The sequence below is a fragment of the Hydra viridissima genome, unplaced genomic scaffold, assembly GCF_058129835.1.
Source record: "Hydra viridissima isolate aposymbiotic clone 2 unplaced genomic scaffold, HvirCarnegie_v1 scaffold_1, whole genome shotgun sequence".
Taxonomy (NCBI): domain Eukaryota; kingdom Metazoa; phylum Cnidaria; class Hydrozoa; order Anthoathecata; family Hydridae; genus Hydra; species Hydra viridissima.
In genome coordinates this window covers 5,260,976-5,288,212 of record NW_028324300.1, presented here as the reverse complement: position 1 = coordinate 5,288,212, position 27,237 = coordinate 5,260,976, and the positions used below count along the sequence as shown (strand labels likewise).

At 30.7% G+C, this 27,237-nt stretch overlaps 2 protein-coding genes across 7 annotated transcripts; both read left to right on the top strand.

The window, feature by feature from the left end:
- Positions 1-1,914: 1,914 nt before the first annotated feature.
- Positions 1,915-6,597, top strand: LOC145187549 (carboxypeptidase A4-like). Of its 6 annotated transcripts, none has more exons than XM_090088770.1 (9): positions 1,915-2,236; positions 2,340-2,412; positions 3,644-3,880; positions 4,144-4,245; positions 4,707-4,817; positions 4,909-5,110; positions 5,189-5,394; positions 5,490-5,574; positions 5,819-6,597. In XM_090088770.1, the coding sequence occupies exons 1-9, from the start codon at positions 2,160-2,162 to the stop codon at positions 5,998-6,000; spliced, it is 1,275 nt and encodes a 424-aa protein (XP_089944896.1). In that variant the 5' UTR covers positions 1,915-2,159; the 3' UTR covers positions 6,001-6,597. The 6 variants fall into 6 exon arrangements, with proteins under 6 accessions (XP_089944896.1, XP_089944919.1, XP_089944889.1 ...); XM_090088793.1 differs by having other exon boundaries at positions 1,916-2,236; positions 4,148-4,245; XM_090088763.1 differs by having other exon boundaries at positions 1,918-2,236; positions 5,804-6,597.
- Positions 6,598-8,800: 2,203 nt separating this feature from the next.
- On the top strand, positions 8,801-26,920 carry LOC145188371 (uncharacterized). The gene is made up of 18 exons (XM_090086728.1): positions 8,801-9,002; positions 11,166-13,287; positions 14,264-14,467; positions 14,562-14,636; positions 14,719-14,791; positions 15,453-15,598; positions 15,701-15,769; positions 15,856-16,028; positions 16,111-16,229; positions 16,315-16,704; positions 17,952-18,128; positions 18,249-18,435; positions 18,556-18,758; positions 18,947-19,710; positions 23,630-23,820; positions 24,536-24,984; positions 25,100-26,140; positions 26,458-26,920. Exons 2-18 carry the CDS (start codon positions 11,206-11,208, stop codon positions 26,706-26,708), a joined length of 6,594 nt encoding a protein of 2,197 aa, XP_089942854.1. The 5' UTR covers positions 8,801-9,002; positions 11,166-11,205; the 3' UTR covers positions 26,709-26,920.
- Positions 26,921-27,237: the final 317 nt, after the last annotated feature.

Genomic DNA, 27,237 nt, shown 5'->3' with positions numbered 1-27,237 from the left:
AGGATAATGTCAGCACAAATTTGTAAGCCAGAAACAAATTTGAATACACAAGACTATGCAAGTTAAACTTCTGGAGGACAAAGTAACAACAAACAATCCATTTTTTGCAAGATTTGCATTTATTTATGTGGCTGTCACTGTTTTCCACTTCTGGAATTGTAAAGACAGTTTCAGATTCTTCGGATTTATATTGTTGCATGTTGTCCGAGACAGAGTCAGATACTTCCGTGTCAAATATCAATTTATATTCATCTTCAAGAGTTATTTCGAAACTTTCCCATTTCCTCGCAAAGTCCGATAATTCCGTTTGAAGCTGATCATAAATTGTTTTACACACAATAATTATTATATTATTTTAAAAGTAGGAAAAAAATTATTAATTTTTTATTATGCATATGGCTTATTTCAAGCTTATGCGCAACATTTACAAATAAATTCTGTTTTTCAGTTTATACAGATGCTGATTTAACAATGTGAAACCCATAGGATAAAGTTTCGGCGGCGTCCCCAGCGCCCCTCCTTTTACATTTAATCATAAAAATCAAGAAAAATATTTATAACACACAATATTAAAATAAGTAAGCGACATTTTTTAGAATTATAGATGTCTTATAAAATGAAAACATAAAATTAAAACGTTAATTTAATAATAATAAAGTTAACCCAGCAAGCACACAACGTTGAAACAACGTTGAAATAACGTTGATCAACGTTGATCAACGTTATTTCAACGTTGTTTCAACGTTGTGTGCTTGCTGGGAAACAATATAATATTGTTAATCTTTATTTACAGAATAATGATAACTAGTATTCGAATTTCGAATACTAAACATTTGTATAACTATTAGACAAATAAATTTTTGTTTGAAACCGTAAATTCAAAAGAAACTAAAGCTGTAGATGACTTTACTTTTTCTTTCTTATTTTCTTTTTCATTTTTTTTTTATGCAAATTTTCTTGTAAGTTCGTTTTAATTGTTTATAGCACATATATTTTTTGGAAATGATTTTAACTTAAATTTACTATTAATATAAAACTTCTTTCGATCAGCTCAAGGTGGCCGCAAAAATTTATATAATTAGCCGGCAGATGGCCTTAAATTAGATGTAATTAGAAGCCAGAAAAAAAGTTATTTTATTTTTAGTTAAATTTTAATTTACATTTTATTTGGAAAACAAAATGTAGCCTAACTAAAAATATAATATAATTTTTTATGCCAACCGGCCCACCGGGAATCTCCCGGTATCCCGAAGGCCCAGTCCAAGCCTGCATGGTTTAAATATAAAATTAAATAGTTAAATCCACCAAATGCATATGTCAATTTTTCTAAGAAAAATGGTAAAAATTACAGGGGTGTCCATTCCTTTGGCCAGTAGTGTACATCGAAAATCTAAGTATTGACAGCTTTACTATTTACAGGTTTGTACCATTTTACAGGTTTTGTACCATTTTACAGGTTTTGTACCATTTTTAAAAGTTTTGTACCATTTTAACATTTCACTTCGATTTTAAATTCATGAGTGGGCTGGGTATTTTTTGTTTACTGTTCTTTATAAAACACATCAAACAACGATATTTTGCGAATTTTTCTATTTTATAAAACACATGAAACAATGATATTTCGCCAATTTTTCTATTTTAAATCAAATTTTGAAGTAAAAAAAAGCTTACATATATAAGTTTTACTTAATTGATTAACATTTGTTGTAGCAATTATGTTTTGCTAGTTAAATGTTAAATTAATTAATTAAATATTATTTGTTTGGTGAAATATTAAGCATAAATTAGCACTAAAAGCAGCATTTTTCGTAAGATGAGAAGCAATCACTTAACCAAGATCAACGCATTTCCTACCATTAACATTTCCTTTCATTTCCTACCATTAACATTTCCTTCCATTTTGAAATAGTTTTATTTCTTCAATAAAATACATAAATTTTGGTAACAGATCACCCGCTCAAAACTTTTCAAAAGTGCAATTAAAAATTATCGTTTTGGACAGATTTTTTTAAAAAAAGTTTTTTTTAAAAAAGTACGAAAGAAAGAACACGGAATGAAAAACAATTACAAATAACGAACAGTTTAAAAGAAAAGATGACCGTCAAATCATTAAATAATTTTTCAAAGTAATTTGCTTTAAGTCACTGCAGATTAACAACATGAAGTTGATTTATGTGTGCATTTTTTTGAAGTTCGTTTTTTTGGAAAAAAGTTTCATCAGAGGTGATTATGATGGGTTAGTACAACAAAACGTTTTGCTAATTTGCTTACTTTTTGATTGCGGTTTGTTTTTTAACTCGATGACTTTTAAAATAATATAACTTTTGTCGTTAATTTAGTGATAGTGTCGTTCTTATAAACCCGACAAATGACGATGTAGACGATTTGAGGAATTTTCTGGATACAAACAAAGTAAGTAAAGTGTTAAAATAGCAGATGTTGATGTTTGGAAATGGTTTAAAATTACATATTTAAGCCATTTGAAATCATCATATTTGAAACCTGAACATCTTAATGACACTCATTCAAAAAGATGTGGTGCTCTTTGTATTATAAAAATTAGGGCAAAATTAGGGCGAGGAAAAATGATATTCGATGGCAAAAAAAACAAGAAGATCGGCGATCGTATTATCAAACAAATGTGGTGATAAATACGTGAATATTTTTGTGTATTAGATTTATCACTATATTTGTGAAAAGCAAAATTTTAGAATGAACGAGAACCTCATAAAATCTCCATGTTTTTAATAACCATATTGTTAAAAAGAAGACGATTAAACTTTACATTTAATATTTAATGCTTGCTGGCCTGATGTTGACAATTATCACGAGGTTCGAGTTTTATATTAGAGATAAATTTTTTTTGCCTATACAGTTTCCCAAAAATTAAACTGAAAGAAGTAGATCATTTTGTCGTCTTCTGAAAGATTTCTTAACGTCTGCGTGAACAACTGAACACATGACATCTAGTGAAGTGTAGTTTTATTCTGAACTTTTGAAGACGTTATTTTCCTGCTGTTTCCATCAATTTTTTACAATTTATTTTATAAGAAAAATTTATCAAAAAAGGTTTCGTTTTTAAAAATGTTCTTTCCTTGCTTTTCTAACGAACAAGCTTTCTAATTTTGCTTTAAGTAGTTTTTTTTTATTTGTTTTTTTTTTGCTGCTTTACGTTGCAATTTAATTTGGCGGTTTCATTTTACGTCTGAAAATTTTAAAACGTCGTTTCTACTTCTAATAGTTTTTTCTCCATTTTTCACTTCAGTAAAAAAAGAAAAAATTACCTTCAACTATCATTTAAATTATCATCAATTGTCATATAAATCATACAAAAACGTGTTTAAAATGATCGATATCGTGTGCTTAGAATAAAAGCAATAGGGAGTAGGGGTGGGGGGTGGTGGTAGTGGGGGGGGGGGTGGATGGATAAAAAGTTCGTTCATTTGAAGCCTTAAACAAGTTTTCTTTCATCGCGATGATTTTGATGATTTGTGAGTCTTCTACTGGCATTGAGTTTAAAAATTCATTAACTTATGTTTTCAAGTTTTGCGTAAATTTATAGCATTTATTATTTAACATTTAATGTTTTGTTTAATTATAACTGTAGTTACATCCATTTTTATGAATGAATATTAATTTTTAGTTGGATGTTTGGCGTGACGGTGGTTTAAATGGCCATCCTTATCAAGTTCGCGTAAAGAAGCGGCAATTCCAGAAACTCAAGATGTTTTGTGACAAGGCAGGTATTCTTCTAAATGTGACCATTTCAAATATTCAAAAGTTAATAGATGAGCAGAGTATCAGTCATTATACGGAAGAGGGAAGTTATTTGCCATTTATGCCGATCTTCAATTACACAACGTATAACAGATATAGTGACGTAAGCGCCTTAACAGTCATGTTCTCTTTGGTTTTAAACGTAAATTTAATCAAACCACCTTTATTTCTGTAAATAGGAACTTGTATCCAGACCTTTAAACAAATGTTAAGGAAGTATTTGTATTTTATGTGATAAGGCATTATCTAATTTCAATCTTTTGATCTAAAGATCTTTTTTAATCAACATTTTTAAGGTAAAATATTTGTAAAAAAAAATACCACCCGGTGTTTTATGGAAACTATTCCTAAAGGTTTTTGTTTTAGATAGTTCAAGAAATTTACAATTTGCAAAATCTTCATCCACACTTAGTTCAAGTGTTTATCGTTGGGCGATCGTTCGAAGGTAGAGAGCTCTTTGCTGTCAAGGTAAAAGTTAATCTATCTCTTGCGCACACTTCCTCCCAATATTTATCTCTTGCGCACACTTTCTTGCAATATTTTTATATGCATATATAAATATGACCGCATACATATCTTGATATATCTTGGTTCATTTTTTTCATGAATTTTTAAACGCATTTTTAAACTTGAAAATTTATAGTAAGTTAAAGTAATAATATTGAAACATTTTGTTTGTATTTGACAGAGGATCATCACAATCTTTTTAGTTATCACGCACACGCTTCAGCAAAAACTTTCAAAATCTCTATAAAACCTTAATTTATAAAAAAATTATAAAGTTTAAAAAAAATACAGCTTCTTTAAAAAATTTTGTATTTTCGAGATTGATAACAAAATTTTTTAGTTATAAACATTTTGAAAAAATATTCCGTGTACACATTTTTCAAATTGCTTTTTTAAAAAATCTGTTTTAGTATTTCTTTTAGGTATCCTCTAGGGTTCAATTTTCTAACAGAAAACCTCTCGTTTGGATAGAAGGAGGTGCGCATGCGCGAGAATGGATATCTGTAGCTACTGGGATGTATCTTTTGAAAAAAGTAATAGATCCTTTTTGTAACATTCCGTAAAACTTTATTGATATTTTATTGCTTTTTTGTTTTGAAAATGGGTCAAACAATTTTTAAATAGATGGTTTCTGAATTCGGAAAAGATGAGAGAATTACGAACCAGATGGAGAAAAATGCGTTTGTATTTGTGCCCGTGTTTAACCCTGATGGATACGAGTATTCTCACACTACGGACCGCCTATGGAGAAAAACAAGAACGAACTTTACGTCATCAGAATGTCTCGGAGCTGACCCAAACAGAAATTGGAACGTATCTTGGGAAGGTTAATTCATTCTGAAATAATTTTCATACAAATTACATTTTTAAAATACTTTTCTTTTTATAAATTCCTTTTTAACAGCTTCGTTGGGAGCTAGTGACGATCCGTGTAGCGATGTATTCAGAGGAGTAGAGCCTGAATCTGAGCCTTGTGTATACTATTACGCAAACTTACTGCGGTTAAAGAAACACAGACTGCTTTCTTATTGGAGTCTTCATTCTTTTTTTCAGCTGTTATTGTTTTCCGACTCATACTCTCGAACTGTACCACATGATATTGAAGAAATGGTAAGTTATTATTAGTTGCCGCTTAGTGTAATGTAAAATGACGCTTTTTGTAATTATTCATCATGTGCACGTTTTTTTGTGATTTTCATCTTAAGAAAAAAGTTGGAGAAATTTTTGTAAGCGCCGTTGAAAAAAGATTCCAGACTCCTTACAATGCCGGCAGATCACCAGCGTTGTTAGGTAAACAGGAAATTTAACTTACTTTAAAATAAATTGCTTCAGTGTTGAGATTTCTATGGGTTACTTTGGAAACTTTTTAAACTAATTATATTAGAGGAAATAAAGGAATCGATGAAATTGAATAATTTAGGTGTAAGTTTGTTTTTGTTTTTTTTAAATCAATTTGTTTTTTGCACTGTTTTACGCATTCTCTGTTTAAGCTTAAAAAATGACGCTCTGTTACATTTAGATACCCTTCTCTCAGGGGTATCAGCAGATTACGTTCACGATAGCTTGAATGTCACACATTCGTACACTATCGAGCTTAGAGATCGCGGAGGGTTAGGCTTTTTGCTTCCACCAGACCAAATAAAAGATACATCAGAAGAAATTTTCGATGCTTTGATTGCATGCTGGACATACATAAGCAACACAAAAAAGATCTAGTTTATTTGACGATCATCTTTGTTGCAAAAGAAATGTTTTGTTGTGTTTTTGTTGCTCTGAAGAATTTTTTTTTTTATTTCTTTTACTTTTTAATCATATTTAAGAATATTGTGATCTTTTTAATCATATTTAAGCAAATTGTAAAAAAATTGTCAACTGCGATGGCTATACGAACCTTTGACAAAGAAATTTGTCAACCACGATGGCAATACGACCTTTGATAAAGAAATTGGCATTATTTAAACGTGAATGACGTTATTTTAAAAGAAGTTGGCATTATTATTTAAACGTGAATTAACATTTTTAATGATAACCAGCATTTTAAATTCCAAATGAGGAAGCAAAAGATACTGCGATAATTCTAAAGAAGTTGGAAATAACACGCAACGAGTTGCAAAAACAAAGCATTCTTTAGCACATGTAGTTGCATCACGTTATTTCCGTGAAAGTACCAAAAGATACTAAAGATAAAAAGTATATGAACATTGTTCCTCGTAGCGACTGATCAACTAAAAATATTTTACATATTTTTAAAATCTTTCTTAAATTTTCTCGTTGTTTGTAAAAGTAAAAATTTGGTTGTGCAAGCTGTTCAAATACAGATTTTTTCCTTTTTTTTTTTTCTAAGCTTTCACAATAGAAAATTTGATAAACCAAATTAATTAAGCTAAATTTAATAATGAAGTACCCACTCCGATCCGCTTAAAAATCAGGGATGCTTGTAACAGTAATTCTTTAATAAAAACTGCATCAAGTTCACAAAAATCAGTTGGCTTTTAGATAATTAACATGAGCATCCAATTTTTTTTTGCTTTAAAACTTTACAAACGATCTTTTACCTAATCAAAACTATCATACAGCATCATATAAATAACAACATCATATAAATAACAATATGATAAAAATAAATTTACAAAGATTGCTGTTTAATCTTTATCAAAAATTATGAATTTATCAAATTTAATTTTAATAATAACTAGAGAACAAAAAAAAAAACAAAGCAATTTGTAAAAAAAACAGTTTATTCTCGCAGTATTTACAATTGTTCCGGTTGTTGCCATGACGATCTCAAAGAAATCCTATGAAAACTTTTAAGTTTTTAATCAAAAGTTATTTTGTAACATTTTAAAGTTAATCACAGTACTGAACAGTTTTGATTATTGTAAAGCGTTTTATACGAGATTAGGGTTGATTCAACCGCGAATAGACGCATACTCTTAGGTGGCTATGCTTAAGCAAAAGGCTTTATAGAGTTTAATAATATAATTATGTTGTATATAGTTGATATCAAGTTTTGCCGCGTGTAAAATATGATCTTCAAAATCCATGTAAATTCATTTAAAATTACAGTTTTAATTATAAACTTAAATATGTGATTTTTTCTAGCAGTCAAATAATTTTTTGTAAAGAGCGCTTTTGATAAATTGACTATAGCTTAATCAACACACATCTTACATCCTTATCTTAAACCCTCACCCATACTCTTCCATAACAAATTTATTTCAAACTTAAATATGACAACTTGCTTATGTATAGGTTAGGTGTTGCTTACATTTGCTTACGTATTGTTTACGTATTGTCGCTATTGCGTTCGGTCGTTATTACGTTTATGTGATTTTCTAATGAATATTTCATGTACAGTGTGAGCAAAGATAAATGAAAAATCAATTCTTATTTTAGAAAAAGTTTCTTTTAGTTAAGAAAATTTCTATTAAATCAAAATTAGTAGCCCGAAAGAAAAATTGCTCTCCCAAAACTTAATTAGCTTTTATATTGATTCATTCGTATGGTTTTAAGTGGCTTTAAGCATTTTAAGGCGGGAATCAATCTGTTTTTTACTCTTGAAAACCGTTAACTTTTTCGAAAATACTCACCTATATACACACAAACGCACGCACACACGCACATATATATACGTACCTGTACATATATAAGGACATCTTGTTCGAGAGCAGACATTTTTGTCTGACTTAGTAAAACAAAAATCAAAATAGTTCATATATATCACACGTCATATATACTTTTTTTTTCTTTTGGAACATATTATTTGCTTAAATCCATGAATTCAAGTGAACAATATGTTATGCTATAAACTCATGTACAAATATACATATAAACATCTTTAAGCTTATAGCATTTTGAATTGAACAATACCAGATTTAGATCCCCCTGATTTTTTAAATACCATTATTTTAAATACCATTGTTTTAAATGCCAATTGTTTGTTCGTTAAAGGAATCCAAAAGATTTTTGCAAGTTTATAATTATGCATTCAATTGCAGTTCAATCATAAGATTAATATGAAAGAATACAAAGAATAAGAGACGATCAAATATTTTTTGTTGTGATACGTTTGAAACGAAAATAGAAGACATTTGACTCGGCATTTTTTGACTTTAATATATGATTTTGTTTCTTTTGCTCTTTTACAAAATGATGGCACTCAAGAATTATTTAAATTAAAACCGAAAAAAAAAAGAAAAAAAAAAAGATGATGAAAAAACTGCATAATGTGGCTTTAAAAACTTTTTTGTGGTAAAGAAAATATTTGCGATAAAGTGAATATTGCTCGTAGATTAAACAAATGCAATATATTCAAGAGACATCTCTTTGTAAACTCTTTGTAAAAGCTTTGTCGTATTTTTTATTCTTGATGACCTTCATCTTTGAATTCTTTTTATGTTGGCTTTGCTAAAAACAAGAAGACCATTTATACATTAAAACATCTACGAGTTTTTATTTGTTTATAAGTTTCTATTTATTTACAAGTTTTTAATTTTTTATTTTCGTTTCTTTAATTAGACTTTTAAAAAGCTTTTTTTTAAGTTCATCGTCATCGTTGATTGGTATCAGGATATCTGTAAGCTACAGTATGTCAGTGTGTGTTTTAATGAGGTTTATTCTTCATTTGCTAGTTGAACATTTTAGTTGAATGCAATAAATAAACGAAATTCATGGGAAAAAATTACTATTCAAGCAAGAACTGGAACGATGGATGAAAAGTGAGTTTTTCTCTTAAAGAGATTTCAGTTTATCTGACATTAAAAGTATCATATAAATAATATTTACGCTTGTCTTTTTTTTTTTTTTTTTTTTGAAAAAACTATTGCTAGATAATTTAATAGGAAGCCATTCTTACTCCTTTGATAATCTGATTGACATTTTCTCCGAGACAACAATCAAATGACTTAATTAAGTGCTTAATAGTTTTTGCGTTAAATTTAATGTTGTTTCTAAAAGAAGTGTGATTTTAGTAAAAATATATTTAATTAAAAATATTTAATTTTTTATTTAATAAGCTTTATAAGTAATGTAAGTTTGTAACCAAGGTAACACGAACGGCTATTTGTGTATTATTTTAAAAAAATATTTAAAAAGTAAAAGAAGGTAAAATGTAGCAAACTGAAGATAAATTTACAGTTTAAATTAGCAAAAGAATTTTAAATTAAAACGAACATTTGTTAATTTTAAAAAACCTTTCGATTTAATATCTTAACTTTTCTTTAACAGTTATTTATTTCGTAATCTCATTAATTTCTTGTGAACCCAAATTTTATGGAGGTATTCAGTCTTAAAAAAATATTTTTTTTTCTGTTTTTTGTAATGAAGTCATTTAAAGCATGGAAAGAAAGCAAAACTGGTAGTTTTCTAATTAGAAACCTACGGGTCAACTTTAAATTTCAAAGGTGACCAGTAAGTTGGTTTCCAATATGAAACTTCAAGAGTATTTGTGATATTGCACTTCTTTAAATTGTATGACCATTTTTAAATAGATAAAGTTGTCTGATGAGGAAATTATGGTTTATTTATTTAGAAAAAAACTTTTTTTTGATTTGTTTAAGTTAAACATTTTATTTCTTTTTGCTAACTTTTGGACATTTCTTCTTCTTTTTTTTTTTTAACTAAATGTTTTATGAATATTTTAAATTTACAATGATCGACGAAGAATTAATATAAACTTGTAAAAAAAGGTTTTGTTTTTATGGTATGAAGAAGATTGTATTGCATAATGCAGGTTGTATTGAATGGTATGATTAAGATTGTGTTGCATTGGATGAAAATTACTGTTGACATTTATGTGACAAAACTTATAAATTTAAATTGAATTTAATGAATATTAAAAATTCCAGCAATTTTTAAAAGTTTGTTTGTTATTATTATTAAATATCATTGCTAAAACTTTATGCTATCTACACACACACACACACACACACACGTTTAAACAAAACTTATATTATATGTTTAAATAATAGAACAATAATGGGAAATTTATACATTAATTAACAAAGTTCTTTTTTTTACAATCTGAAATTTCAATTTATACTAATAATAATAGTGACATGTCCAAATATTTGTTTCAAATCTGAGATATGGAAAAAGATTCAGTGTCATGATCGATATAGCATAAGTTTTTAATGTTGATCGTTTTTTATGAGGTGGATTTGCTTTATTCAAAAATACATTTAAATCCCATGAAAATATTTAGAGAATATTAAGTTTTTTTAACATTAAAATTTTTCGATGATTATTTTCTTAACTTTCTAAATATCTGTTACATTTGATCAAAACATAAAAATATGATACAAATTATTCATCATAAGATACAAATAACAGATTATTTGCAGGAATGGTTTTACAAAAGATACTTTCAGTTTGGAACGATATAAAGCTAAAGAAATAATCCTCGAGGGAAAAATGCTCCTATTGAAGAAACTTAAATGAAAATCCAATTTCCCTTTCCTCTCTCCAAAACCTGAACCTCAACTTTTATTCTACAAAGTATTTTTTCCTGATACCTAATTTTCTTTATTCACAAATGTGTGTGTTTGTTGATTATGTGTTTCAATTGTAAGCTATTGTTAATTTCAAAAAAACCAGTTTAACGATGAATTTATTACATGTGAATTTATTACATGTGAATAATCGAAATTCTGAACATTCATCTTGCACGTGTTAAATATTCAGCATTTCGACTATTCACAAATAATAAAAGAATAATGATGGTCTTATGAGACACTTTTAAAGAATGCAGAGAATTTTAAGCCTTTTATCATCGCGTAAAAGTGTTTAAAATAAAAAATACTTATTTGAATGTAATGAATTTAATGTACGTAGCTTTGTGTAAATAATGCATGCAGTTAATTTTACTATACGCACTATTTTAGATAAAAACAAATTTCTTTCTACTGATGCATTTCGGGTGGAATGTTGCGACTAACCATTTACCTCTTGAATATTTTAATTCTGGCACATGCAAAAAAAAACCTTCTAAAGAAAATTAAGTTGCAAGATCCCACTGCAGTCTGTAATGATGGAAGTCAAGGAATTTATTACATTCAGCATGATCCAATGCATACAAAGTGGATATTATTTCTTGAAGGAGGTGGGGCTTGTAGCAGCAGCGCTGAATGCGAAGAGAGAAGCAAAACTAAACCCTACTTTACGAGTTCTCGCTCGTATCCTGAAACAATAGAAGGTAGAAACCTATTCGATGATGTTTATTTTAATGACCACAATAAAGTGTTGCTAGTTTATTGTAGCAGTGACTTCTGGCTAGGAAATTATATTGAAAATGAACCCATACTTAGAGACAGTATATCAGAAAATCATAAACTTTCTGTAACAAGTGCAAGCGTCACCATCCCAGATATTTATGACAATGAAACAGCTACAAACAAGTTGAACGAGACCAAGTCCATTGTTCCTAATGAATCAGAGTCCAACAATATTCTTAATGTAACAAATTCTTATGTTTCAAATAAAACAGTGGTAAACGAGTTTTTCTCGATTAAACCACCAGAAAATAACGATAGTTTTGATGACAACATTACTAAAAGTTCTATCAGTGGGTTCTCCAACGAAAACTTCAAAATAACCTCGACTAAATTAATTCCTGTCATTAATATGTCCTATGTTGATTTGAATAACACACGCGTGACAGCGAATGAAAGAAAAGCGCTTCATTTTGACAGCGGCGCTGCTTCTCACTCTAATGATAAGAATTTCTTTTTTCGTGGAGTTAACATTTTTAAATCAGTTGTTTGTGATTTGATGCGAAACGGCTTAAATTCGTCTTCTACTATTCTATTAGCAGGCTCTAGTGCAGGAGGAATTGGAGCTATAAATCATGCAGACTATTTAAAGAAGAAAACAAACGTGACTGTATTTGTTATGATAGATTCATCTTGGCTCATAAACTATAATAACGTTTTAAATAACTTGAATTATTCAGGTATAATGAAGACGAAAGGATGTCATGATTTTAGCTTGGGTTTTCCCTGCTGCTTGTCTACCTCATGCATGATTACTCAACAGTATATATCACCAAGTATTCACATACTGGCTATAGTTAGTAAATACGATGTTTATTCCGTATTTCCAGACAAAAAATTTGATAATACGCGCACTCTTTTCGAAGTCTTGACAGAATTTCAAGCGTATGGCGGTCAACTTACCTATTCCATAAGTTTAATTGAAGCCTATAAAAGCGTGAGCTACTTAGTAACTACTTGTATGCAGCATGTCTACCTCGCAACTTCAGATCTTTGGAAAAATGTATATAACTCTAAAACCGAAGAAAATTTTCAAGGTCTTAAATTTAAACATATTGTGGATCCAGTGAATTTCAGACTAACGCAGATTAACGGATATAGTGCAGAAGATTTGTTTTTATTGTGGTATAAAGAAGTAAGCAACAACAGTTCGTCAGGAGTTACAGAGAATTTTAAGCTTCCTTTACGAAGGATAGATCCTTGCAAACGCTTACAGTGCAATACCTCTTCATGTCCTATTATATTATTTCCTGAAAATTATATCGAGCAAACCTCTAATTGGCAACGTACTTTGCTTATTACCGTAATTTTAACAATTGTTATAGTTGCTTATTGTATTAAGCTGTCTTGGATATATCATAATTGGAAGCTTAAAAAAACACAATCTATTCATTTAGCTGCAAATAAAGATTCAACGAAAGAGGAAAGCTCTACTTGCTTACCACCGTGCCCTCCGCACTCCTCAATTGGTATATCTTGCTCAAAACTTACTTACAACATTACTAGTGCTACTCAAACAGAATCTGATCCTCGTAATCGAAATGGAATCAAGATTCAAAAGCCCTTTACAAAGCTGCGTAGAAAAAGTGCGCTTGACGCTGGGCGTAAAATTATCAAAGGAGTCTCTGCTTACTTTAACCCTGGACAACTTGTTGCAATAATGGGACCGAGTGGATCTGGAAAAACCACATTATTAGATGTTCTCACAGCAAGGAAAAACTTTAAAGAAGCAGAGGTGCGTGAGGTTTTATAAACTGTTTAATTAGTACTTTAAAATATTTGATTCTTTTTAATGGTAAAAGCAAAAGGATAAAACACTTTAAATAAGATTACCAAAAATGATGTCACAAATTTTTTTAAAAAAATTAAAACCAAAGTTTAAGAACTAAAATTACATTAATAAAATTTAAGAATAAAAATTACATGAGCGCCTTCCACTGAGAACCCATTCAAAGTTTCAATATATGCGTCATGAACGTAAATCAACTAAAACTAAGAAAATGACAACACAATCAATGAGACCTTGATACTTACCAAAAAAAATGACACTGTAGTTAGTAGCTCTCGATAACTTTATTATTAAAAAAATAACATTTTAAATTTATAAAAGAGAAAAAAAAACAAAAAAAAATAAAAGCGAAAAGATAAAAACGGTAGCAAAAGAAAAATGGAAGCCAATTAAGCAAAACCAGGTTGAAAGTTGAATAAAAGTAAACGCTCTTGACAAATTTTGATTGTTTGAATGTTAATGTGGAACAGATTGCTTGGATGGCCAAATCAAGGCTGTAGCACCATTTATTTGAGGTCAGAAACACAAGCCATGACGAGCTAAACCTAAAACAAAAAAGGTAACCCAAATAAGTCTCATGTATAACTCATTTTACAGAACACTGCTCACCAAGTTTGCATTATTTGTTGTTTTTTTTCGGCTCATTTAAACTCGTGATCTCTGGTCTCAATCTGGTCTGCAATTCTCACTTTTTTTGTCTACTAAGATTTTATTCTCCAAAAGAAGTTTTACTAAAAAGAGAATTTCTTTTAATTTTTTAACTTAATTGACAGTTCAGCTGACAAACAGAATTTATTTTTTACATAACTTAATTGACAGTTCAGCTGACAAACAGAATTTATTTTTTACATAACTTAATTGACAGTTCAGCTGACAAACAGAATTTATTTTTCCTAAAACTCAATTCTTGATCATTTTTCAGAAACATATTTTTATCAATGGATTGCCTGCAGATGAAACTCGCGAGTGGTTTATTAAAAACTCTGGCTATGTCCTCCAATTAGCCACACCATACCACGAACAGCTAACAGTGAGACAAAATTTAACTTATAGTGCCATGCTACGGTTGCCATCTAAAATGAAGCTGAAAGAGAAAATGTGGCGGGTTGAACAAATTCTTGGCCAGGTAAAATGTCATATACTTAAATTAAATTTTTGGAAATTCCTTTTTTAAAATTAGAAAATCATCCTTTTTATGCTTTTTTTATTTGTTTTTACAGACGGGTTTATTCAATGTTGCAGATGTTGTTGTAGGTGGTAACACATCAAAGGGCAGTGGTCTCAGCGGAGGGCAGGTGATCTAGCATTATCTAATTCAATGTTAAATCCGACTTAAAAAGTAATATTTTATACAATTTACTTTTTTTTCTATATCAGAAAAGACGTTTGTGTGTTGGATTGCAGTTGGTTGATTTGCCTAGTGTCATTTTTCTTGATGAGCCAACCTCAGGTAACATTCTGTATAAAACATAATTTTTGTTAACTTAACGGCATTATAAAAATACAAATAAAAGAAAAAGAAAATATAGGCGGTCTTTAAAAGTTTTGACAAACAATTCACTGAGATCCTTAGGGTAAAAGTTAAACTGAGACAAAAAATCATGGAAACGCGAAATGAATTTGCTTAACTTAATTACAAATGAAAGTAATTCATTAATTACGCATTTCATAATTCAATTAGTTTATCTTTTTTCCAATACACAATACGCTGTTGTTCGGAAGGCTGTAAATTAAGCCTGGGAAGGCGTGTGAATGAGCAAAGCAGCTTAAGTAAAAATTTTAGCATAAAAAGTTCTTCTAATTTGGGATTGTGTTGATTAAATGTAACAATTCCAACATAATTATTTTGATGTGAGAAGAACAAGAAGCCGCTGGAGCTTAATGGGTGATTTTTATGAAGTTACACGATGAATCTTTTTTCTTGAACGTGAAACTTAAATCTTGTAAGGTATAATAGCAAATTAAAATACCATTTCCACAAATAGATTAGTCGTTAAACAAGAAATCAATAATAAATCATTGTTATTGGGTAAGATTCTTTCTGGCTTCTGTCCAGCAGTACTCTTCATTTTAATTTCAAATAATCAAATGACGAACTTCTTTTATTCAAGGTTTGGACTCCGCCTCGTCTTTAGAGCTTTTAGAAATGCTGCACGGCTTAACGCTCTCTGGCCGACTCGTTGTTGTTACAATACATCAACCCAGAATTGAGATTTTTCATATGTTTGATACAATCCTCTTTTTGTGTGACGGCCAGGTAGGTTTCAAAAAGTAATATTTGCTTTGATTATTTTTAGTTTCAATAAAACATTTTTTAACAAGAGCATTTACCAGCTCAGCTACAATCGCTTTTTTTTAGGCAGCTTATTTTGGCTCTCCTTTAATGGCCCCCACCATGATTGCCGAAGCTTTACAAGGATCCGGAAAAGTAATGTTTGTTTGTTATGACTTGAGTCACTTATTAAATTTATTTTATAATCTAGGATTTTAATACTAAAAAACCGATCTCCTTAGATAGCAGATTCTTCCAATCCTGCCGATACAATTATGGATGTTTTAAACAACACGGAGTTGCAATGTATCATCGTTGATCACTATAACCACAGCGGAGAGATAGAGGGGATCAACCGAGCTATTGCGCGAGCCAAAAGACATCCACAAAAAACGCTGAGTATGAAATTCCAAAAGTGAGTAAATAATTGTTATAATGTTAAACATTAAAACATACAAACTGAAAATTTCATATATTTAAATTTTTTTTTGTTATAGACAAACCTCCAGCATATCTGATCGTTTAATCGCATTGGATGGAAGGAGTTCTTCGTCACAGACATTTGCTCAGAAACTGTACTTTCCTTTAATATTTATGTTGTTCGCTTTGGCGTTGGGTAAGAATCATTATTTTTAAGCCCCTTAATAATTTTATGGTAAAACTTGCAACATTCTTTAACTTGTAGAAATGGTTTTGTTTAGGTACATGTTACTTTAAAACCAAAAAAGCAGTTCTTCTAATGTCATGCTATATGGTTTTTCTGTGTGCTAGCCAACTCTTTATGTCCTCAGTGATACATGCGCATTTGAACAAAGCTTTCGCGTTGTTTTCACTTGAAAAAGCTGATGGGATTGGATTTTCTCATGAGTTAGTATTGCATGCTTTTATTCGAATATTCTCACAGTCATCTATTTCTTTGCTTGGTGCATGCGTAATAATCTATCTTTGTGTACTAAAAGTCTATGACACTGAGAAATTCTTTCTTACGTCAGTCATTCACTTGCAGTTAAACCAAGTTTGGATCGCACTCATTATATGCATAGCTTGTTTGACTCCAAACTACTCACATCTAGTGACACCCATAGCTTCAGGTATTTACTATTAATTTTGTTAATTTATTTTGAATGCGGGGTGGGCGTTTTAAATCCGGATTGTTTTAAAATTTTCGCCATTTTTTTTCCATTGAACTCTATGCCTCAAAATTTAAAAAATAAACAAATGTAAACTTGATTTTTAAGAAAATACACGTTTTTTGGCAATTATCATCATCATATTGAAAGATTATGATCATAGACCTGCAATGGTAAAATCACTTCGCACCAGACATTCAGTCCAAGAAATTATTAAACGGTTAGGGAACCCAAAAAGTACAAAATGTCATTACAAAGAGATTAATTATGGTGTGGACTCTACAATTTGTAAGGAACATACCAGGGAGAGACCAGTCAGGAATCAGGATTTCATTATCAGGCTTCAGAAAATCATCAGCAACGATCTCATATTTCCATTAGGAAACTGAGCAAGTCAATGGATGTCCATGAAGACCTCAGGTACAAGTCCTACGTCCTGAATGTCAGGCAGATGTTGTTTGCTAAAATGAAGACAAGAAGAGTGGCTAGGTGCTCCCTTCTTTTAACATCAATCAAGCATGAAGCAGCCGTCTGAATCAGCTTTTTCAGTGATGAGAAAGTCGTCACTGTAGGTGTCAAAGTTAACAGTAGAAATGACAGATGGTTAGCTTAAAACCCTGAAGATGTCCCAGCAATAAGGAAAATTTTCCAGCCTCTGTCAAGGTCTTAATGGCTGTTTCAAGCAAACGTCATATCATACCATACCACTTCTTCTAGAAGGACCAAAACGTCAACAAGGAAGTATACCTAAAACTTTCAATGTGGTGAAACCTTGAATGGACAGATGTTCAGAAAATATGGACGAACAGCTGTTTTATGTCTTTCAAATGATCCTGCTCGTCGGCAACATGTTGGTTGTCGACGAGGTAGTGCACGCCTGCTCCAGATTCCGGAATTGAATCGAACAAGTCATTGAAGCTGAAGGTGGTTTGGATTGAATAAAATTAAAGATCTGGAATGTGTAAAGCACTGAAAAAGTTCAGAAATATATATTTGAAGTTTAAAATTTTATTCAAATTTTTATATTTCATCAAAAAATTCCGGTTTAAAAAAAACCCACTCTGTAGATATATTACTACCTATTTAAATGTTGTACCTAGAAAACAAAATCGTTTTTTCTTTAAGATTTGCTAATTCATACATAGTTAAAAGGTAACCCCCTCATATAAATTTGTATAACTAAAATTGATTTATAACTCATTTACTAGCTATAGCAGGTTTTGCTGGAGGCTTTCTGGTGCCAGAACCGCAAATGCCTATTTTTTATTACTGGTTGTTTTACATCAATCCGACTCATTGGGCATATTGTGGCACTATGTTCGTTTTAATGAGAAATATGACAGATTGTAAAAATGAAACCATCATAGAATGCCAGCAAAACACGGGTGCGTAGTGATGTTTTTAACTATAAATTTATTTTGTATTTTTTCAACTTTCACCAACATAATTCATTCATTTTATGTGGGTTTTTTTTGAGTATTACTTAGCTATACTTTGTGTTATAGGAGCTATGACCCTAAAGGACTTTGGTTTGCATAAAAGCAACCCTTATCGTTCTATGCTTGTATTATTGGCAATGTTAGTATCACTTCTCACAATGTCTGTGGTTGTATTAGAAATAACGCACGCCAAAAAGAAGTGGAAGAAAGTACTGGGAAATAGTTTAAAATCTATTAAGTTAAACTGTGTTAGGTAAGAATGATTACATAAAAATCAAGAATAGTTGTAACTTTAATTTTAATAAAATAATGTTGATGTTATCCAAGCTCAAATTTTTCATCTTCGTTTTTTTTTTCTTATTCACTTTTATAGTTATTATCAATCTTTTCGAGATCACCTTAACGAAAAAAAGAAAAAACGCAAAGAAGCCGAACGACAAAGATTATTTGAACTTGCTGAGCAAAAATACACATATAAGAGTCCGTTAACATCAAACGATACTTCTTTTGTCGAAGTCTGTAACGGCGACGTATTAATAGGAAATGACGAAAAGATCAAAAAGGAGACGGCATCAGGTAAATCTTATTTTTTGTTGCTAAAGTAGCTATAAATAAAAAATGATTTATTTATTTTTTTGTGACTACTTTGTTTGCTGATTTGTTGACGACCGGTAAAATTAAGCTGTATGTTGCGTTTTAAAAATTTTATTTCCTAAAGAAAAGATTTTTAACAAAAAGGCTTCTTAACTTTTTTCCTTTTAAAGTTGATGACGTACTTGAAGAAACAGAAGATAGCAGCAACGATGAAGATCATTATGATTACGTCACCCAAAACTTCCTTGATGTTCAAAAGGAACCGAAAAGCCGTTTAAACGGATCGTTTACTTCTTTCTTCTCAAAAATACAACACTTCAATCGTTCTGGAAATTCTTCCGAAGATAAAACTGAGATGAAGGTAAAGGTACACTTCCGTCGAAAAAATCAAAAGAAAACAAAAGGCGATAAATTTAAAGATCGAAGAAAGACTTTTAGTGGGGTAATAACGGAACATAGCAATCAGCAAGATAAACCTTCAAAACGACCGGCATCTGTTTCAGGTGAACCGTTCCGCTCCGAACGAAATTCTCAGATGGGATCACCGTTCGAAAAGTTAAAATACTTCAATAACGATTTTCAGAAACTAAGTTCTAGTAAGGAAGCATTGAAATTAGAACGGCAATGTTTAGACATGCCGCAATCAGAAAACGAACGCGGAAACGAATTTCAAAAGACATTACAGTTGATCTCTCATGGATGTTTATTACACGATAAGGAAGCAAAAACTAAAAACGATCAAAATAATGTTTATCCACCTGACATTGTCATTGATATTGACCAAAATTTAGAAGCTGAACGTCGCATACATTCAACAAAAACCGAAGAAAATAAACGTCCAAAACAGAAAAAAAAGAAACGCGATACAAGGAACGAAAGCAAATCTATTGACACTTGGTCAAAATATTTGGACACAGCCTCCCGACGACACGAGGTTGGTACTTAAATTTTTCTACCACTAAAAAAAATACTTACAATTAGTGAACAAAAACGTCAAGGTTTGACTTGTCTACTAATGGGGTGAATTCGGGTAGACTGTAAATATTTTGTTGAAATAGGGCTTCATACTTAATTTTTTTCCTAAATTCAAGGCCTATATTAATTTTGTTGTTGATCTAAGCCTTATGAAACTGTGAAAATGTAAAGTTATCAATAATATGTGAGCGTGTGATAAACGAAGCAGAGAAAAGGCTTAAAAATATGTTCATACTAAAGTAACGCCGGTACACATTGAGAAGGCCTCGATGACTCAGTTAACGTCAGGCCCTGTCAAAGGGTTAACTATTCAGTTTTGGTTTCGCAACCATTTTTTTATCAATCAAAAAATGATATACTTTTTTAATTGATCAAAAATGGAAAGAAAAGAGAATAAAAAATAAAGGAAAATTAGAGGATTTAGAAAAAGAAAAAGGAGAAGAATATAAAAATGTTAACGAAAGAAGTTGAAAAATAAGATAATAGTATCTCTTTAATTTTAAAATTAATGAAAATAAAATTGATGCAACCAAAGGTAAAATTTTTGGCGTTTTATTGAGGAAATAAATTCCCCCGGGCCGTGGCACAACGTTCAACCCTGGAAAGTACTGCTAATTTATTTAGTATTTATTACATACTGTTAATCTAAAGCTGGCTAAAAGCTTCACAAAATAGTCGAGACACTTAAAAAAGAGCAATACATCTACTATTTATCAAAAGTAATACTTAGAGATTAGAGTTTTGAAAAAAGATACAGCTGACTCGATATCTCAAACTCAATGGGAACCGGGGAAAAAGTTCGAGATATCAAGAGTTAACTGTATATCTAAAGAATGTTCAACCATTTTCAGAACGGAAAAAGATTGTCAGAGCGGTTGAGTTTTTAGTTCATTTTTAAATTTTTGGCGCATAATAGGAATAAATGATCCAACAATAGTCATACAACCAACTTAAATGATGTTTACTTTTCATTTACTACTCACTTTACCTCCTACACAATTCAAGTTGCAATATTTGTTCAACTAACACTTTTTGAACTTTAGAAGGTAAATGCAGGGCCGTACTAGGCTTTTGCGGGGTACTAAGCGAGAAATATTTTGGGGCCCCTGCTCTCAAGTTATTTTTTAAACAACTTGCAATACTTTTTCAGCAGCTAAAAGGGCTGAATCACGATTTTTAAGCAACTAAAAGGACCGAATCACTTGTAATTAGGATAAAAATCAGATACTACAACATTACACTTTTTACATTACATTTCTGCAAATTTTTAATTTTCTAGACCTTTTTGAAGCAAAGGTTTTAAAAATATTGGAAAAGTCCATTTCTTGACAAAAATCACTTTTTACTGATGATGTTGATAGCCCTACCAATCTCTTTTGGGTAATTGTTGAGCGTAAAAGGTTTTTTTATTAGTTTCAACTTTAAAAAGTTTCTTTCAGCAGAAGTAACATTGTCTGGACTTCTTAATAGTATACGAAGAGCAAAATAAGTTTTTGGGTAAATATTTTCCGGTTGACTTGCACATACCTCTTGTAGAAAATTCGAAACAGTTGCACAGAAACTTTGGATGACATTGCTGAAATGTTGCAGTGAAATGTTGCTGAAAATATGCAGTCCTTCACAAAGGTTAATGAGTTTAATATCACTTTTATCTTTCTCTGGTTTCTGGAGGTTGAAATTTCATGCAATCCACTTTAAACTTTTCTTGAGGGATTTTTTTAAGTCCATGTATATTATGCAAAAAGCCTTCTCAGTATGGTTTGAGTATAGTTAAAATCTTTTTTCTAAGGAAATAAAGGCACTATCAACAAATACTAAAAAGTATTCGATTTTAAATGATTCCACAGGATCTTATATAAAATCATCCTCCCCTTCATAGTAAAAATCTTTCTTCTTGGTTCTGCCTCGTTTGAGCTCTTAACTCTGTTGGTATTGTGAGGATGGAAAATGAGAAAATTGTAAACATCATCTTTATGTTTTTACCCAACTCAAACATATAATATTCGATCGAAGAAAAAAGCGAGTCAGTCAAAACACCTAATGGACACACATGCTCAATGAAATGAAAAATCAATAAGTCCCACCATTAAAACTTAATTTTTTTTTTTGCAAATACGACTAGAAATACAATGGTATGAGTTTAGTTAGTAAAGTTTTCGAAAGTTTTGTTGCATTTCTGAGACAAAGACTAATCGAAAGAACCACGCACAAAATTACTGAACGAACACAAAGAAAAAGAAATCTGTAAAATTGTCAGTTTTCTAAAAAATTGACTGTACGAGAATTCAAGAAATATCTGCGGACAGATAGAAAAGGAACGGTTAAGAAAATCTTACGGAGTTTCTCGGAGAGTTTTTGACAGAGCTTTACAAGAGAGTTTTTGAGGACGTATTAAGAAAGAGTTTTTGAAGAAGTTTTTATTTTTGGATTTTAGAAAAGAGTTTTAAGAGATTTTGAGTAACTCTCGCTTTAGAGAGAATTTTGGAGAAGAGATTGAGTAATTCTCGCTTTAGAGAATATTATGAGAAATTTTTGGAGATTTTAGAGAGAATTTAAAAAAAGAATTTATGGAGACTTTAATGAGAATCATATGAGAATCGTATGAGAAGAGTTGTTACAGAAAGTTGGTAAGAAAAAAAATTTCAGTGACTTTAAATATGTTTCATTATCTGTATTAATCTATTATTATTATTTGTATGAGTTAATATTAAAAGAATATATATCCATAAGAAATAGTTGAGAATATTTGTCAAGTAAAATAAGTAAGTGAAGAAAAACCAGTGGTAAGTATTATTTTTGTATGCATTTGGATTAAGGCAATATTATTGTTATTACTATATGCGTTAACAAAAGTCTCGGGCTTTTACCGCACTTCTATCGCCTTCTACGCTACAGACTGACAGCCCTACCAAACATCGCTGTTATCACACTACCTGCGTCACGCTACCATTACACTCTATTCCCGCGCCAACACTTATAGAACCAATGGAAAACGACAGAAGGGAAAATAATAAAAACCCTATCATCACAGAGAAGCTAATTATAAAAAACCGCCCTCACACTATAAACAAAGTACTTTAAAAACCTGAAGAACGAAATTCCTTGAGAAAATTGTTAGTTGTTTTAGAATAGCTATATCCTTTTCGATCAGCTATATCTACTTCAATCTCAGGTTTTTACAAGATTTTACACGTAAAACTCACTTTGGCTAAAATATCATATCGGACCAATTAAAAATTGCTCCGATATGATATTTTAGCCCCCACTGCGTAAGGCCTTTGAAATTCAGGGCCCTAGCAGCCGTCCAGCTTGCCGAGGCCGAGATACTCCCCTGGGTAAATCGTTTTGTCTACCAAAATATCTCTTTAATTCATCTATAAAGATACCTTTATTTTCTTTTTGTCTTTTCAATGTTTTTTTAGGAACCCCATACTCTTAGTACACACAGGGTTCAAACCTAATATTATTATGATAAAAATAGTTTTACCCACGTCATCTCATTTAATTTACAAAAATAGGATCAAAGTTTAGGAAATTTCGGCCAAATTGTAAATATATTGAGTTATGGTGAAAGTACAATTAAGATGTCGGTACAATATACAAAATTACCATATTAAGAAAAAGGTCGTTCACAGCCGCTATTTACAAAACAAAAATAATAGAATGCTATACACAGTGTAAGGTACCAGTATGCTATCTACAATGCGAATTACTTATTAAATAGCATTTACTACTAATAAATTGTATTAAACTTAAACTATGTTAAACTTTAAATGAACCAAACATTTTAAATATGCTAAACTTTATGTTAAAACTATGTTAATTTATGTTAAAATTGAATATTAGGGTTATTAAATTTTAGCTATATTAAACTTTAGGTATATTGCGCATTAAGTTCTGTTAAAAGAAGATTAAAAAGCAGCAAGAGGGGCAGCGAGCATGTAGAAAGAGAATCGATCATAAAAAAGGATGAAATCTTACAACGCACAGCATCATTTATAAAAAAAGATGGCACACTGCAAAGGAAAACCTCTTTACTTATTCTTAGGGAAAAGCAAATGAGCATGAGGTATGAGAATCACTTTTTATTAGAAATGAAAAAAATATTTAGCAGAAATGTAAATATTTTTAAGGAAAAGAAAAGTTTTCTTGAAATTTCAATTTATAAATTTTCACTTCATAAATCCGAAATTTATCATGGTCTACTACAAACACGCTTTGATATGTTGCTATAAAGAGGCCGATGTGAAGAGGCTGATTTACTAAAGTTGGTTTTTTTATCTTTCAAACTCTTTACATTATTTGACATAATTTGGATCAAGGTTTCTCAAATTATAAAATACATAAGAGACATAAATCACATAGTGAGAAACAGCATGACATGAAATCAACAGATGAAGATATCTCTCCAACAGGCTTGAAAGTAGATATAAAAGGCAGACCATAGGATAAGATTGAAAATACCGCAAAAAGGCAAAAAAGGTACCTACGTTAGTGAGTGTAAAAAAGACGAAATGATGAAAAACATTTTTCTTTACACAACAAATTACACTTATAAAACAATCAGTATTGCATCTGACATGTACACATTTTTTACACATTAGCTGTCGTTGCATTTTTTACACATCAGCTGTAATTATTGTAGTAGGACGTTTTATGGTTATTTTTATAACAAAAAGTTTGACAAAACAAAAAATTGCATCAAACAGTAAGGAATATACAAAAATATATTCAGCTTTAAAAAAAAATGTTTTAATGATGCATAAAAGAGTTTTTGTTTTTAGATCGCAACTACAAGAGTTTCAACAACAGTTATCTCAGGACGGCAGTATCTCTCCTGTGGCAGAGAAACAAATGCAATTAATAAGAACGAGAAACAAATATAGGCGCCTACCGCATAACTCCAACGAAGACGAAAACACAGTTGATGAAACAATTTCACAAGAGGCAGTCAAGAGCAGTCGACGAGAGTTTATTGAAAGATTAAGTCTATTATCAAGTGGAAGATCCAGTAATGTAAGCAATTTATGCGAAAGCAATCGTAATACATACGATGGAAGTAGAACGAGTTACGAAGCTAATGCAACAGTTGATAAAGAACCAAACACGAATATTTATGAAGATACCGTCTACGAAGATTTTGAAGATCAGAGTAGAAGACCATATTCCCTTTATTCAAACGAAATTAAATATCGTGAAAATGATCCGTTGCTCCCTGACGAACGTGCTTTAGGTAAGATCACTCAATGACTCCACTTTTATTTATTTCTTTTTACTGATACCATTGGTTAAAGGTTTGGATAGGTATTTTAAATAAAATTTTTGATTTAATGTGATTTTTAATATAGTTGAAGGCCTCTTGAACAAGTATGCACACTTGGAGACTTCAATAAGGGATAGAGCATCTTGCTTGCAAGAACATCCTTCCGTACCTTCAAGATTAACTTTCTCATCAGGAGTAAAAATAAAAGGACTCTCGCCAAATCATTCCCGAAAAACTAGTCGTGTTGAAAGAAATTCTTCCTCCAGCTTTAATAGAGATCAGAATTCAGAAGCTTTAGCAATGTCAAAACTTGATGAAGAAGACGACGAAACAAAGCAACAAGGACATAACTTAAACAATAATGACAATAATACTCTCAATGGCGAAGGTCTGGTTAACTCTGACGATAATGTTTTCACTAAAAATGATTCTGAAAAATCACAAATTAAGAGCTTCAGCACTTCATCAGTAAGTCGTACTTCAGATGTAACCTCACCTATAAGCAATAGAAAGCAAATGTCTACTTTACAAGTAAAACCACTGATAGTTAATAAAGAAACAGAAAAAAGCAGAAAAATTTCAATTACTGTAAAATCAGTAGCAAGAGTGGAAAAGCCGACCGAAATCTTCGATAACGAAAACTCGTCAAACCCAACAAGTAGCGATTACGAAGATGAAGATCCAGACAACCAAATCGAATCACCAAGGATAACGGAATCTCAACAAGAAGAAATGCTAAGAATGTATAAAAAAGAAAACTTCTTTAAAGATCGAAATGAGAAGACCAAAAAAAAGAAAAAAAGGGAATCCTTAGCTCCTGAAACTGACTATGATTCAGGGTCGACAAGTAGCGACTATGAAGAAAATTTTGTTAAAACAGAAGAAGGATTCATTATACCTGATGATACAATCAGTAAAGTTATAGCCTCCTCCACTATGGGTGCTCCAAATACAAGGTTAGGAAGAAGACGAGGAAGTCAAAATCAGCAAAGCGAAATTGAAAAAATGTTTAAAAAAGATAATTATCTTAAAGATCGGTCCAACAAACGTGGGATAAGAATGCCGATTGGATCAGCAGGAAAAGTCAATCAATTGCTGTCAAAGTTTGAAAATAACAAGAACATGAGTAAGTAATTTGTAATTGCTGTCAAAGTTTGAAAATAACAAGAACATGAGTAAGTAATTTGTAATAAAACTAAATTTTAAATTCTATTTTGTTAACATATATAGCTAGAAAAAACGGATGAATAGCTAAACCCATTTTCTTTAAGCATAATGCATCTATTTTTGAATTAGAAACTTTTTTTGACAATGAAGCATTTTTATCACATTTATGATTAAATTTATAGATATAGTGTTGTAAATTTATAAATATAGTATTAAAAATTTTAAATATAGTATTATAAACTTAGGAAAAAAAGAAAGTGAATTCGCTTTTTTTAGAAGCCAATCTTACCTCCAACAGAACGCGTAGAAGTTTAGAAAAGCTAAACGAAAAAAATGCAACGCAACGACCTTTTTTTAAAGTGCTAAAAACTCCTAAACCCAACGCTCCATCGAACACCCAAACCCAACGCCCAATATATTCCAGCTCCTCGTCTGACGAAGAAGAGAAAGTAGAAGCATCTCGAAGCTCGTTAAAGCAAAAGCGACCGAGAAAAATAAGTGAACATCTTGAAAACATCAACGAGTGACAACTTTTGTGATAGTTCAATCCTTCATCATTTAAAAGAAGTTTTGGTTTAAAACTTTTATATTTTTATTTATATACTATTTAGCTTTATATATATTTTGTCACTTTTTTGAGGGTGATTCTTATTCGAAGTAAATAATTTTAGACAAAGTAATTAATTTTAGAGTTGTATATTTATTTTAAATTAATGTTAAATTCTTAAAGAGCAAAAGATGATGTTGTTTTTTAAATACGAAATACTATACTTCAGCCTATCAGTTCATTGATTAAAGTTGTATCTACTTTAAGATATTCTTGTGTTGGATACTGTAACAGTGGTTAGAAAAAAAAAGCAATTAAACGAACAAGAGTTGTTCAAAAAGTTACGTAATCGCAGGATCAGCAGAATTTTTGCTTTAATGAATTTTAAATATATTCAATTAATTGATAACCAACGCTGATTAAGTCCTCTGTCAAATAACGCAGTATAATAAATTCCGAAATTTTTTCCGAAAAGTTAATTAATATAGAAAGTTTGGTCAGCATTGGGT